General features: G+C 42.2%; 1 protein-coding gene across 4 annotated transcripts; it reads left to right on the top strand.

Annotated features, from left to right (window-relative positions):
- Positions 1-484: 484 nt before the first annotated feature.
- On the top strand, positions 485-14,317 carry YPEL5 (yippee like 5). Of its 4 annotated transcripts, XM_063622760.1 has the most exons (5): positions 715-874; positions 2,059-2,353; positions 9,641-9,701; positions 10,414-10,578; positions 12,406-14,317. In XM_063622760.1, the coding sequence occupies exons 4-5, from the start codon at positions 10,438-10,440 to the stop codon at positions 12,628-12,630; spliced, it is 366 nt and encodes a 121-aa protein (XP_063478830.1). In that variant the 5' UTR covers positions 715-874; positions 2,059-2,353; positions 9,641-9,701; positions 10,414-10,437; the 3' UTR covers positions 12,631-14,317. The 4 variants fall into 4 exon arrangements, with proteins under 4 accessions (XP_055110422.1, XP_063478830.1, XP_055110424.1 ...); XM_055254449.2 differs by lacking the exon at positions 9,641-9,701; XM_055254447.2 differs by lacking the exons at positions 2,059-2,353; positions 9,641-9,701 and having other exon boundaries at positions 485-874.
- Positions 14,318-15,600: the final 1,283 nt, after the last annotated feature.

The following is a 15,600-nucleotide window of genomic DNA, read 5'->3' as shown; positions in this document are numbered from 1 at the left end:
CATTTCCACTACCCAGAAAAAACATTCAAATGAGTTGTAAATAAAGTCAACTGCAGTTGAAAAATCCTTTATCCACAGATGTTTCTTAGGAGTGCCTATGTGCTTAGACTCGAGGGCTAGGGGTTTGAAAGCAAAAGGCAGCCCTCTACCGGGGTGGTCGGGGAAACGGCCTCCAAGAAACGAATTACACGGTGCACTTTAGTTACCTAGGCAGCTGTTTGTCTAGGAAACAGCTTATTGTTTTCACTTGTCATCACCGCGCCTCACTAGGTATCAGGAAGCTCGGCTCCAGCCGCCACCTGGTGACGCTAATGACGCGCGATGTCTCGCAGCTGCCGCAATTAGAAAGGCTGAGCCTTCGCCTTTAAGAAGCTGACTCACGTGGATGCTGTGTTGTGTGCCCTCAGCTGAAAGGGGGAGGTGGGTCCCCAGACTGACTACATTGGCCGCCTCGAGAGAGGGGGCAGAGTTAGCCTCTTTGATTGGCTGTACGAGTCCGAGGTGCTGGGTCAGGGGCGGAGCGAGCTGTCGCGAGCCTGCCCTGGGTCTGCGGCTTCTGGGAGGGGTGGGCCGCGAACCGGAGGGGTGTGGGAGTGGGGGAGGGTGAGTCAGAGAAGGGGCGGGGCCCCGCGGAAAAGGCAGGGGGCCGAGGAGAGGGGCGGGGCCTAGAAATGAAGGGCGTTCTGGGCCAACCGGCAGAGCTGACTGCGGGGAGGCGGAGCCACGCCGGGTGACTGACGTTGAGGCCCAACCAGGGAGAGGCGGGGCCAAGGCCAGGGCCTGACTAAACCCGGAGACTCGGGTGGCCGAGGGGCTTCATACCAGCTGAAGAGAGAGAAGCCGCTGGCAGCTGCGGATCTCACCGCCGCTCAGGGTGAGTCCCGCGGGAGGGGCTGGGGTCGGGGCCGGTGGGGACTGAGGCGCCCGTTCGGGTCAGGCGGCTTCGAGGCACTCGGGGATCGGCCCAGGGTGGGGGGCCCAGGCAGGAAGTGCCTCTTCCTTGCCGCGCTCTTCCCGGGGTCCCAGCGTGGCCGCCCCCGATCCTTCAGGGCGGGCCCCGGCGCTGGGACCGCGGGCGGACGCGCGGGGCTGTTTGCTCTTTGTGAGGCCTGGCGCGGCGGCCGCCGTCGGCCCGCCCCCGCCGCGCAGCCGGGCGACCGGTGCGACAACAGCCGCAACCCCTCCGCGCGGCGCCCGCGCCTCCGCCCCGTTTCCCCGCCGCGTCTTCCGAGGCCCGGCGCCGAGGCCCACGGCGCCCCCTGGGCGGACGGTTTGGCCGCGACCCCCCACCCGCCGCGCCGCGGTCGCGGCTGCCCCGCCCCCACCCTTCGCATAGTCGGGGGCGCGCCTGGTCTCCGCCCCGAAGCCAAGTCGGAACTTGACCGAGTTGTTTGGGCCGCGATGACCGCACGGCGTGAACCGTCCTGAGCAGGGCCCACGGCCGGCCCAAGCGGCCCAGCCACCTGGCGGGGGCGGTGTCTCCCTTTGCCCCCTCCCCCCTATGAACGTCCACCTCCCCCGCCCTCCTGCCCAGAGGACCCGGGATTGACAGCGCGGGGTGACGGTTGGGCAGCCCGCCGGGTGTCGGGACCAAGAGAGCCTGTCGGCCACCCGCTCAGCTGTTTCCTGCCCGTGTTTGTTGTGCTGGGGGAGGCCCCGCCGCCGCCGCCGCCGCCGCGCTCTGCCGCCCCCGGCCCTCCCGATTGGCCGGCGGGCGTCACGTGGCCGCCATCAGCTGGGCCAGCGGGGGCGCTCGCGGGTCCCACTGCGGCTGCCGGCCGAGCCCACCCGGGGGTCGCCCGGGCCGGCCTAGCTCTGCCAGCTTCGGGCCGCGGGCTGCCCTCCGCTCGCAGTTGGGAGGGTGGGCGTGCCCTTGCAACCCCTTTCCTGTACCCTCCTCTGCAGGTAGATGGGACAAATGAGTGTCCGGATCAGCGGGAGTGGGAAATTGAAATACTACAAAGATCTGTTTAATCCTAACACCAACTAATCTCCCTTTCAAGGGAGAGTCTGGGAAGCTGTACAGCTCATTTATTTTTAAACTTTTTCTGTTTACAGAGATCTGTTGGTAATCTGAGGATTTTTATTCCACGTCGTCTTGACAGATGGAAAACCTGAAGTAACTTCGGGCTAACCTTGTGTTTTTGGAAAATTAGTAGACTTGGTGGTGAAGACTGGGAGGAGTAGGATATTAGCTAACTTTGCATAGCCACATGTACAGCGTCGCAGCTGCATTCCACCAAAGAGGAACCAAAAGGCATGTGGTGTTCCCAGGGTACATATTCATGCTAGAAGTGAAGTGCCTTGGTGGATTCGTTTCCTGAAAGTTTGTCGCATACTTGTACTGGGTTAGGTAAGAAGTAAAGTACAAAGAATTTAGAATAGTTTCTCTAGAAGCTTATAACTTAAAAGTCGTAGACAAATGCGATCGAGCAATAATACAAAGTTAAATATTTAGTAATGAGACGTTAGTAAAATATATGTGGCTTGGAAAATAATGTTACCTGGTTGGATCATTGCGAACTTTTCTCTAGACTAATTTCCCTTTTCTGTTTTCTATTTAAGTAATGAGAAAAATAAACAGGTTTAGAAAAAAGTGAAAGGAAATAAGGCCAAAAATTATGAAAAGAAGTAATTAAAGCAGCTACTACCCTCTGAAAAACAGTCCATTAGACATGAAGGTAGTCCTAGGTATATTTGTGCCTAAACTATCATTTTAGGTTTAATGGTGAATAACTATAGAGATCAATGTCAGTTTTACGGTAATCCTGTGTAGTAATGTCAGTGTAATGCAGGAACTGAACCTTAGCTAGACCTGAACTTGCTACTTGACACTTGAGTCGGGAAGCCAGACAGGTAAATTACACGTCAATCCATCTAGTTAGAGGCTTTTGGTATTGCATCACAACAAACGAGACCATGAAATTGTCTTGCTAGGGTTTAGCGGGGGATGACCAACTCAGATTGTGCACTAACACACACGGTTTCCTGAGTGCATTGACTAGTCTTATTTTCTAATATTTAAACAAATTTAAGTGTTATTGAAATATAGTGAACTTGAAAGTCATCTAACAAAACAGGAAAAAAGGCATTATTGAGGGGGGGAAAACAAAAATATATCCTTAAAACTTACTGCAACTGAAGACCTGATTCCACAACCAGGACATCATTTGGCACAGCAAAGTAAACAGGTCAGCACTGCAAGAGGATAGCAGAGCTTGCTTGTGTCACTGAAAACTTAGCTTGTTACATATTTTGCACAAAAATTGGAAAGTTGGTTGTATGGATCAAACTGTTTTCCCATGTAGATTTTTTAATAGCGTTTAGTCACAACTCAGTATAAAAAGTTGATGAAATTACAATAGCAATAAGTGCTGATTATTATAGTAACCAACCCAGCACTCTTAAAAGTTATTTGGGTTTTTATCCTTTGTTTTGGCGAGGGAAGAGATTAAAAACGAGATAGGAAAGCTGGCTTCCACCGGATTCCATTTAGCAGAGTCATTGCAAAACAACACCACCTCTGCAAGGGGCAGGTTGCTTTAACCCTTTCTGCACTAGATGCCTACATACTCAGTTCCCTGCAGCAGAGTCTTTGTACCTTGCCTTTGTCCCATCTTCTGGTGCAATGGAAAACCCACTGTGGTCTGTCCAACACTGGGGATCTGGTGGAGTGTGTAGTCTATGGAAATGCCCTGAGGCGATGGTTTCATTTACTAAGGAAAAGTTTATCTGTGAACTGGGTGTTTTTCCATCAGAAGGTCCTATGAGATGCAAATAGATACCTACCCTCCCTGGTATTTTTAGGGCTGGGAAGTGGTGCCTTCCTTGACTAATTCCACTTGCCAGGGTTGCAACCAAACTGGATTATTAATTATAGGGACAACAAGTACCTATTTTAAGACCCAGAACTGTGACATGCTTCAGAAGGTTTCTAACTTTCCTCCAGCTTCTAATTTCTATCACCTGGTTGCTTAGCTTTAGCATAATTAGCAGGAAGTGAAGCCAGTTAATTGTTATTGTTTCATATCCTTTGTGAGCCATGCTTTTCTCATCTGTCATAGGGTGAGTTGGGATGGGGAACGTTGAAGAAGATAATCTAGTTTTACTGACCTTTATTGAGCATTCAGTGTGCTAGGCACGGTTCTCAGAATACAGTATCTCCACTTAGTTTCTCATAACTCAGAGATGGCTGCTGCTCTCGCCATTTTACAGATGAAACAGGAGAGGATAACTCACCCGGTGTTTCCAAAGCTATTAAGGAGGAAGAGCTGAGATTTGAACCTAGGAATCTCCAGAGTTCAAGTATCTCAGCTTCACAGTTTAAGTCCTGGGGGTGGAGAGAGGAGACAGCAGCTGGTAGATATTATCTATTTTTATAATCTCTATTAGAGTTGATCTTCAACATGCTGAACTGGTTACAGAAAGTTAAGGATTTTAGCTAGAAAATCAGTAAAGAAAAGGGGAATGGGATTAAACTGATCTTTTCAAATACCCCTATCTAGCCTTAATCCCAAATGCCAACCAAGTTTCCATTTTTTCTGGGAAAGACTGCTTTCTAAATGCAAAGCTCTTTCACTATCAGAATGTGTTTTTAAGCAGGGAAAACTTTTTTTTGGTAAAGGGCCAGGTAAAAAATATTTTACTTTGCAAGCCAGAAGGTTTCTGTAACAGCTCCTCATACTTCTCCATTGTAAAGTGGAAGGAGTTAAGTGTAAACAAATGGGTGTGGCTGTGTTCCTAAAAACTCTGACACCGAAGTGTGAATGTCATATAATCGTGTCAGAAAATATTCTCCCCTCCCCCCAACCATTTAAAAGTACAAAATTCATTCTCAGCCTGTGGGCAGTACAGAAACAGGTGGAGAGCTGAATTGACCCACAGCCTTCCCAGCTTTTAAGGAAAACAATCAGCAATGAGCCAGACAAGTGAACAAGATACCGTATTTCGCTTGATAGTGTATGTGTAAAATGAACCAATAGTCTTTTTAGAAAACTTATTGATGTGGAAGCAAACTAGGAAATTATATAGTCCATTATATCCATCATGCATTTTAAAATAATGCATTCCTGGAGACGCAGATTTCTGAAGAGAATCATCTTTTTTTCCCCCTCTTACAGATTCTGTAATTAAAAAAAAAAAAATTCTGTAACAAGGCAGAGAGATCCGAAAATGTTATTAATAGTTCACCAGAGTCTTCTGATAAAAGAGAAATTGGAAGTTGTAGATAGCTAAATATGCTATTGGTGAGAGAGGGAGGAAATTGAAAATAATACTACAATACGATCTGTGAAATTATCTATAAATTTCACTTATATTTTCATCCCAGCCCCTCACTGTTTCAGGTAATTTCAAATAAACTAAGAATAGTCTTCCAGTTGAACAATCAAGCTTGGTACTTTTCTTATTCAACCTTTCTAGGATTTTTATAACCTGGACCTACAAGAAGATAGTACCAAGGAGTCCTTATTTATAACACGATAAGGTAGGGAACATCTTAAATAAAACTTAAGCTTTATGATAAGTTTAGCTCTCATTTCAGCTATAAACTTGAACTTCAGCACTGACATATACCAAAGCCTGTGTGTTGCTACTAAAGGACATGGTAAGCTGCCCTTAGAATCAACGCCAAACATCAGCTGTCTGTGAAAACAGCTCACTCTTAAGATGTTTTAGAAATACGTGGCTGAAGAGATCTAGGATTACTCGAAGAAAGGTGATTAGCATACTTGGGAAATATTTTGAATATAAAAGCAATCAGACAGAAAGCAGATCAGTGGTTTCCAGTGGCTGGGAGTTGGAGAAGGTATTGGCTGCAGGCTGGTGTGTGGGAATTTTTGAGGGGCTGATGGAAGCATTCTAAAGCCAGTTGGTGGTGATAGTGGCATAATTTTATAAATTGACTAGAAATCATTGAATTGTACACTTACAGTGAGTAAACTTTGTCATGTCGAGTATTCCTTAATAAAGCTGTTTTTTTCTTCTTTTTAAAAAATAACCTGCAATTTTCTACTCTGTCAGAAAAAAAGTTTCAAATGTTATGAAGGAGCAGTCTCTATGAGCTTTTAGAAAGGGGTGGCACATGCCTTTGACCATATTTTTGTAGCTCTATGTAGCAGAAATGAAGTGGTATGTATGTTGGGTTTAACAGTACACACTCCCTGACCCTGAAAGTTTTATCTGGATGTAAGGAGAGTTTGAATCTAATAGAGTGATGAAGGGGAGGGAGGTAAACTTCCAAAAGTGATTTAGGAAGTCTTGTTAATTTTACAGTTTTTTAAAATGACTTACTAGGGTTTCTAGTTTAGGAGAGTTTGTGATTGCACTTGGCACCAATCAAGATAGGGAATACAGGAGGAACAGCATGGATGCAGGAAGGACTGATGGTAAACCCTGAGGGAGAGAGTAAATCTGACAGCCCTCTAATCACTAGAGAGAATAGAATGCAGTGGCTTGGCCACTTGTGGAAAGTCACTGTCTCTTTAATTCATCTATAAAAGTGAGGTAATACCTACTTTAAAAATTGTCAAAATTAAATGTGGTATGTAAATACCAAGTACAGTGTTCCATACAGTGTAGATGCTAAGTAATTATTAGGTCTGAGGCAGAGTTCAATATGTTATTCAGGTCCAGAGAAGCCTGATTCAAGTGTTATATCTTAGTTTTTTTAATGACTGTTCTCCTTTTCTCCTTTGTTTTTTTTTTTTTTTTTTTTTTTGGAGACGGAGTCTTGCTCTGTTGCCCAGGCTGGAATGTAGTAGCACTATCTTGGCTCACTGCAAGCTCAGCCTCTCAGCTTCATACCATTCTCCTGCCTCAGCCTCCCGAGTGCCTGGGACTACAGGCGCCCGCCACCACACCCGGCTAATTTTTTTGTATTTTTAGTAGAGGCAGGGTTTCACCGTGTTAGCCAGGATGGTCTCGATCTCCTGACCTCGTGATCCGCCCACCTCGGCCTCCCAAAGTGCTGGGATTACAGGCGTGAGCCACCATGCCCGGCCTTTGTCCTGCTTAAATAAGTGGCTGTCTTAGTTCATTCTGGTTGCTCTAACAGGATACTGTAGACTGGATGGCTTATAAACAACAAATTTATTTCTCCCAGTTCTGGAGGCCAGGAAGTCCAAGATAAGATTCAATGTCTGTTGATGGTACCTTTTAGCTTCGTCTTCACATGGTGGAAAGGAGCAGGCAGCTCTCTGGGACCCTTTTATAAGGACAGTAATCCCATTTTTAAGGGCTCTGTGCTCGTGACTTAATCACCTGGTAATATCACATATGAACTGGTGGGGGTACACAAACATTGAGACCATAGCAGTGGCATTTTAATGGATGTCAGCCTCTTGAGAGTTTGAATAGTGTCAGTGTTAGGTTGAGTTTCTAACCCTGCAAAGGTCAGGGCTACCCCTTGGAGCCTAAGGACCCTACAGAGGTTTTTCTACTTCCTAAAGACCTTTGACAGCAAGTGATGTTTTGCTTGCTTCTGCAAGATCCTGTGGCATTCTAACTTATCTTTCTTAGCAAACAAAAACTCATTCTACAGTTCTATATATATAATTCTCTATAAATGGCAACCACAACTTGGAATAGTGTAACATAAGGTTTTGCTCAGATATTTTTGGTCTTGGTAATGAATCATATAATTGAATCCAGTAAAAATACTTGCATAAAGAGGAAAAGTAGATGGAATTGGAATCAGGGGAAAAAGCCATGTTAAATGTATGTACCCTCAGTGGGAAATGATCACAGTAGTTTTTAGCCCGGGATAAAATGATGTAGGCAGAAGGTATAGGGAAAGTTCACTCTGAAGTCCAGCGCATTTACCACAACAGTATGGTGTCGCAGTGGTCAGTGTAGGTGCAGGTAGTTACCATTATAGTTGAAATAAATTACAACATGAATATTGTATTTAAAGGTCTTAAGGGAAATTGGCTTTAAAATAATGAGTCCCAGACCCCTAGCTGGAGGTTACAAATGACTGCACAAATACTAGTCTTCAAAGACATACAGAATCTGAGGCGTATACCTCAACAGCCGAGACTTCAAAACCTTGCCATTGATTCCCTTCTGTTAATGACCAAGATTCAGAAACATGACCAAACTTAACTGCTCACAGGTTTGTTGAATGTTTTATTTATATCAGGAGTCATACATTCAAATATTGGTGCAAGGACCAAACAGATGAAGTAATTGTGTGAAGCAAAGTGGAGACTGAGCAAATAAAATGGCCTGGTGAGGGTTAGGGGTGCAGCTCACTTGTAGTCAGTTGTGCCATAGAAGAATATGTGCCCTCCCCATTGTTAAAAAGAAATCCAAACTACAGGCTCTTTAATGAGATCTTCCAAATTTTAAATGTCATCTCAACTTTTTAAAATGAAGATTAAAAACTGTGTGACCCAAATAAAACAGACGTCCACATATGTTTTTTAGGGAAGGGTTTTTGTATCTGTTCACTGCTGTATTCCAAGGCTACCAAACGAATTCAGCCTGTAGGCCTCGAATTTGCAACTTCTGACTTACATGTAAATAAATAATAAATGTATTCTTTTTTCTTTTTTGAGACGGAGTCTCGCTCTGTCGCCCAGGCTGGAGTGCAGTGGCACGATCTTGGCTCACTGCGACCTCTGCCTCCTGGGTTCAAGCCATTCTCCTGCCTCAGCCTACCGAATAGCTGAGACTACAGGCGTGCGCCACCACATCCGACTAATTTTTGTATTTTAAATAGAGACAGGATTTCACCATGTTAACCAGGCTGGTCTTGAACTCCTGACCCCAGGTGATCCGCCCACCTCAGACTCGCAAAGTGCTGGGATTACAGGCGTGAGCCACTGTACCTGGCCAAGTGTTGTATTCTTAATCATCTGGAAAAAAAAAATGCGGTAATCTTAAAGGCTGAAATAAGGCAATAAGTGTTTCCTTTTGTTGTTTTATAGAAATGTAATTAGAAAGTTAAATATTATAGCTTAAGTCTGTGTTTTAGTGCAAGGTTCATTGTGACGCTTGTTAATATGCTGGTTTTCCTTTTACTAGCTGCAGATTGTCATTATATTCACCATTTGTTTTTTATTCCCTATTAAACTTTCATAATGTTTAAGAGGAGTCATAATGATTTTTGTGATGGCATTTCTAGTGACATTAGGACTGCCTAATGGCTGGGGAAGTTCATAGACCTAGAAGGAATGGAATTTCCTTTTAAATTTGTAATGGAATTCCCCCAATCTTAAGACAACAGTAGAATTCTCATTACAAACATGCATTCTGGAGTTTTTTTTTCCACAGTGGCAGTTATATTAGCTCTGCATGCCATTGGAAAGATGTATAATAAATACTTAAAACACAGGAGCTGATAACTACCCAAGAATAAATTATGTTTTAAATTAAAACTGTGGTATATTCTTGACTAGATCTTTAAGAATACTGTTTAGGAGAATTAGTTGTAATGAATTTAAGAAGTTGCATATAGTAACTTCCCTAACTTTTGAATGTTAAAGTGTTGGTCTAGTTTCAGACATATGTTTCAAACTTGTATCTTTTCAGTGTTTCAGCACTTTTGTGATTTATTGAATCAGTAAGATTTCTTAAAGATAATCAAGTTTTGTATGGGAAAGCTTATCTTTCCCTTATTCTGTTCTCATTGCTTTAGTCTTATGCCAGCCTGGACCATCTTGGAGGCAGTGTAGGATCATGGAACAACTTTGAATTAGGTGAATTGCATTCTGTACTTTGCTGTAGTTAACAGCTTTGTAACCGTTGACCAGTTAATAACCTTTTTAGACTTGACTTGGATGATCTATGAAGTGATGGTAACAACCTCACAGAGCTGTGACAATTTTGAAATAAGTACCTAGTAACAGTGCTCCCTAGACATTGACTTAGTTAGTCATCACCTCTATACAGTTGTAAATGCACCTGGTGATCACAGACCTACTCACTCTATGTTCTCAAACCAGACTACTCTTCTTGTTTTCTAATTGCCCCTTTTTCTACTCATATCCCACTGAAACCTCACAATTCTTTTCTGAAATTATACATGCTCAGAACGTATACTTAACATTTATGCTAAACCTTTTTTCTCACCTCTCTGCCAGTGTTTTACATCATTCATTTTCTGAAATTCCACTTTCCATTTTCTTTTTCCACACCAGCCATAAGAGAAGTGACACCATTTTTTGGCCTTGGCTAATAGGTTTACTTCCTTGGCTCACTGCTTTAAAATCTTCCTAGCTTAGGCATGCCTGTTTATTTGTTCAGTGTGTGAACTTTGGATCTTTTTGTTCAGGATCAGCTATTTTACACATCGAGTACTACAAAGCAGAGATTACGTAAATATGTATATAAATGGTTCTCTATGACCCCCAAGTAGGTGCTAACATGATTATTATAATGCATTTGTTATCCTTTTCTATTTGCTCCTAGGTTTTTAGAACTTCAGCCATAAAAATGGGCAGAATTTTCCTTGATCATATCGGTGGTACCCGTCTGTTTTCTTGTGCAAACTGTGATACGATCCTGACGAACCGCTCAGAACTCATCTCCACTCGTTTCACAGGCGCCACTGGCAGAGCGTTTCTTTTTAACAAGGTTAGTGAGAAAAAGTTCGATTCCTGAGTGGGCTCATTGGCTGTATTTGACTGCAACACCAGAATACCCCCTCAGAGCTTAGAGATACCAGGAAGAGTCAGAAGGAGAGCTTGAAATCTACAGAAATGATTGCCCACTAGCTCGTCTTTGATGGGACCTTAGGAAGGTGTTACTAGGATGTGATTTTAACCTTGGAAGTTTGAAGAAGTAGGCTGGGCACAGTGGCTCGTGCCTGTAATCCCAGCACTTTGGGAGGCCGAGGTGGGCGGATCACGAGGTCAGGAGTTTGAGACCAGCCTGGCCAACATGGTGAAACACAGTTTCTATTAAAAATACAAAAATTAGCTGGGCGTGGTGGTGTGTGCCTGTAGTCCCAGCTGCTCGGGAGGCTGAGGCAGCAGAATCGCTTGAACCTGGGCAGTGGAGGTTGTGGTGGGCGGAGATAGTGCCACTGCACTCCAGCCTAGGCAACAGAGTGAGACTCAGTCTCAAAAAAAAAAAAAAAAAAAAAATATAAAGAAGCGTGGTCTCTGTTGCTTCAGGAAATGTTCAGTGTAAGAATTTGGTAGCAACTTCAGCACAGACTATGGAAGGAACAGGTCAAGATACCCACCTCCCTTTCTCCACATGTCACTGGTTTATCCATATAGGGAGATAGTGGCATTAAACTATTATAACTTGACAGCAAATAAGGATCATCTAACCAACTTTTCATGCTCTAATTCGTGCTCACCAATCATTCTTCCATGGATTTGCTGACAGAAAGAGTGTTTTTCTGATTTGCAAGTGTGTGCCCAGTCTGCCTGTCTCTCTAATTTCTGGCTTGCTTTCAAATTGGATGCCGTGATTCTGCCTCCTGGAATCTAGTATATAATAGAAAAGTTGAATTTCCAAGTATTTTAGGCTAAGGAACATAGCTAGTCTAGGGTACTGTTCTTAGAAGATCAGATGAACTTCCCCAGTGGGCACTCCTCTGTTCCATGTAGAAAGCAGCTTTTCTCACAATTGATGGAGCATACTCTTTGACATTTATTTCAGTACAGAGGGGGGCACACTGCAGCAGGACAGCTGCCTGTTTTTGTAAATGTAATGGAACACAGCTCTGCTTGTGCATTACATATTGTCTACAGCTTCTTTCATGCTACAGTGCCAGAGTTAAAAAGTTGGAACAAAGACCTCATAGCCCTCAAAGCCAGAAATATGTACTATCTGGCCCTTTACAGAAAAGGAAAGTGTAGAAGATTGTTGGGTATTCAGAATCAGTGGAAATTCGTCACAGATTGTCTCAGACCCACTTCATTGTGTTCATTGTCTTTGAACTCACTTTAAAACTATGCACTGCAGATGTATGGTCTTTAGTAGGCTTAATCTGTCCCAGTCTATATATAAGGTATATTTTCAGAAACAAACAGACTGTTTTATGGAATGACTATGGTGCATTGGGTTCTTTTATATTGATTGTATTATTTGCACTCATCATTGAATAATGACGAATTACTACAATTGGACCCAAACCTACATTTTATGGCTCCAGTTCCAGGACTTTTTCTTACCTGCAATACAGAAATGTAACTAGTATGTTTAAATAGTGTGACTTAGGCTAGTACGGTAGTGCATGATTGCATTAGATGTCTAGCGTAGTGCAATTTCCAGATGTCTGCCTGCCCCAGCAGCTTCTATAAATAAGTCTTGGGTATTGCAGGTTTGACTAAAGTAACAACTTCTTTCTCCTTTTCTGAAGTTGCTGTTGCATTAACCATATTTTGTACATACTTGGCAAATAGCTTACATGCCTTTGCAATTTTGATTTTCCTTGTCCTTTCTTAGGTAGTTAACCTGCAGTACAGTGAAGTTCAAGATCGGGTCATGCTCACTGGCCGCCACATGGTTCGAGATGTGAGCTGCAAAAACTGCAATAGCAAACTGGGATGGATCTATGAGTTTGCCACTGAAGACAGCCAGCGATATAAGGAAGGCCGCGTGATCCTGGAACGTGCTCTAGTTCGAGAGAGTGAGGGCTTTGAGGAGCATGTACCATCTGATAACTCTTGAAGATACAGAGAGAAATCCATCTTTTCCCAGGTCTCCTTCACTGAAAACAAAAATCTACTTACATACACTGTCACCTTAGCATCAGAGTCGGATTAATGAACTGCGGAACAAGAGGTTGTGAGAATCTAAGATGGAACCTTTCTTTCTTTTTTTTTTTTTAATTTTGTATTTTCCATCCAACAGCAGTGTGTAGAGAGAATATTATGCAGATGCCGTTAATTTTTTACTCTATGTTTACATCTTGAGGCAGAAGAGTCTGTCTGCAGCTATGTGGTGAGCTATGTAAGGAAAAAAGTCTGGGCTATTAGAGTGAAAAAGTGTGTTTTATGTAAATTGTGAAAGGAAAATGTTAGGAGTATGGTTTTTAAACTTGGGCTTCATTTTAAACTTTTTTTTTTTAAACCCAGTTATTTCAGTTGATTTACTAGCTTCAGAGAAGAGATCCGAATCTGTGCCCAGCGCTAAAGGCTCAGTGTTAGCATGGCTTGTGCTGGCCGGTGTGCCATATTCTTGTTGGAGATGAACTGTAGCACCAGAGCCCATTCTTCCTTGTCAGTCTTGACCCAAAGATGTCACCATTCCTAGTTATTTGTCACCACATAATAGGTGTTGATTGGAAACTTTTTCTGAGATGGGACAGAACTGCTGGGTTGTCTTTTTCCATGTAACTTAAGCATAGTAATATAAATAAAGTAATAGTTGGATGCTTTTGGTCCTGTGTTGCTTTTAAAAACACCTTATAAAAGGAGAGTATTTGATAAGCAATTTTCTTAGTAGTAAAGTTTCTTTTCATCTCTTAAACTAAACTGACCATGCATATAATATTCTTTGTTTAAATGAAAGCATACCGTTTAAACCCGCAGTGTTGTATTTAGAAAACAGTTGAACAGAATGTCAATGTGCATTCATGAAAAAAACATTTAATCTGCATCTGTTTTAGAAAAGGGGTAAATGAAGCAACTTATCTAAAAATACTGCTTTACAAAGCATTTCAGCTTTTTCCCCTTAGTTTTGCATTGATTTTTTGACGAGTCTGTAGAGCCTAATAGTTTCCATCAAAGGCCTAGATCTCTTATTAGCATTTTTTTCAGCTCTTCCCTCAGAAGTTCAGCTATTGAAACCAAAACTGTACTTTGTACCCTCAAATAGAAAGGGATCAAATTTGACCTGGTGTTATTTTAGCCCCAAATTTATGACATTACAAAGTTTTAAAATGTAAATGTTTCTTTACCCAAACTACTACTAGATACTCTAGTAGTTGCTTCTGGTGGAATTAAATGACGGTAAAATTGGCTAATTATTTGAATGAATGAATGGATGGATGGATATTTTGCATGCTCAATTTCTAGGTCCTTTGTCTAGAAAAGTAATTTGCCTCAGTTGAATTAGTGAAATATTTCTGTCGTTGATATTGAAAGTGACTTCTGAGTACAGTTAAGTTCCTCTTATTTGCCACTGGGCTGTTGGTTAGAAGCATAGGTAACTGATTAAGTAGGTATGATACTGCATTTTGAAATAAGTGGACACAAACTATCCTTTCTCCACCATGGACTCAATCTGAGAACAACAGCATTCATTTCCATTCATTTCCATACTGGCTTTTGATTATATGCAGATTCCTAGTAGCATGCCTTACCTACAGCACTATGTGCATTTGCTGTCACAATAAAGTATATTTTGTCTTGCATTGGTGCAGTACTGCTGCTTATTTTCCACTGGTCTTGTCTAGTGATCATCTTAATTTTTATCTCTGAACACATACTTGGTATCTTTGAGTACCTGTAGCTTTCTTCAGTTGGCAATGATAGTGATGTTCTGACTTGGTTAACTGCCTGATTCACGCGTGAAGACTTTAACTTTGCCAGTATTAACTTCTCTGAGATCATTTTGCCTTAGATACTGATAACTATAGTTCAGTATATATAAACAAAAAAACGTCATATTACTGGGTTAACTTTTAGGTGACTAGCAGGTACCAGCAACAAGCTCCTCTGTGCCTTTTAAAAACTTCCATTTGCAAAAAAAAAAAAAAAATTGGAAGGTCTACTTTGGATTATTTACAGAAAACCATTATTCTTTTGAGATGGGGATACTAATAGGAATGATTTTTGCTTTGGGGTGGGAGAGTTAAACAAGTAGAGGTGAACTTAACTAAGTAGGTTACTGAGGAATATACAGATTTAAGCTTTTTTCCCCGATCAAAGAGGAAAATTCTTCCTCTTAGTCTTAGGTGACAGTAACCGTTAAGTTGTTTTGATCTTAAAGTGCTTTTATTTAGACTCTCAAGTGAACATTCCTGGTTAAAAATAATTTTAGTAATTATGTGAAGATTTAAGTTACAGTTAGGAGTTGTTACTTTGGGATTGGAGGAGAAAAATATCAGTACCATCTGTTTCCTAAATTCACCTACTCATAAAATCATATAGGATGTTTAAATCAGAGTCTGGGCCCAAGCCCAGGCTTAAGTCAGTCAACAGGTAATTTTTGGTGGGGCAGAATTAAGAAACTACCAGTTGTAAAATATTCAGACATGTTTATGATGATTCATTTCTAAACATCAGTTATAAAAAATCTCAGTTTAAACATCCACTAATTGTTCATCTGTTTGACACCTGTTTCCTACCAGGAGCCATATAAATTTACTTCTAATCTGTGTGAATTGGGAATAAAGCAAGATTAACCTGAAGGACTCTTATCAGGCTAGCACGTTGCACTGATAAGATATCTATTATAGGAAGAAAGCCGAACTAAGCAGAAATCAGGGTGGATACTCTAAGTTGGGTGTTAATTGTATGGCTTCTTTATTTTAAAATATTGGGCTTCTCAAATTGAAATTTCTGTGGTAAAGCATAAAATACACATTCCAAAGCATCGTTCAGGGTTGTATAATCCTAGGCATCACTTTGCATATTTAGGTTTTAAAAATCATCTGCAGCATAACTACCTGAGAGGCTTGTTAAACATGTCAAT

Source organism: Symphalangus syndactylus, chromosome 18, assembly GCF_028878055.3.
Source record: "Symphalangus syndactylus isolate Jambi chromosome 18, NHGRI_mSymSyn1-v2.1_pri, whole genome shotgun sequence".
NCBI lineage: Eukaryota > Metazoa > Chordata > Mammalia > Primates > Hylobatidae > Symphalangus > Symphalangus syndactylus.
The sequence above is the reverse complement of the archived record's forward strand: the minus strand, read 5'-3'. Positions and strand labels throughout refer to the sequence as shown.

What these genes read in the sequence shown, in the direction of transcription:
- YPEL5 (XM_055254447.2), top strand. Translation starts at nt 10,438, where the DNA reads ATGGGCAGAATTTTCCTTGATCATATCGGTGGTACCCGTCTGTTTTCT. An exon ending in GAGCGTTTCTTTTTAACAAG is followed by an intron (nt 10,579 to 12,405) that starts GTTAGTGAGAAA and finishes GTCCTTTCTTAG; the next exon opens with GTAGTTAACCTGCAGTACAG.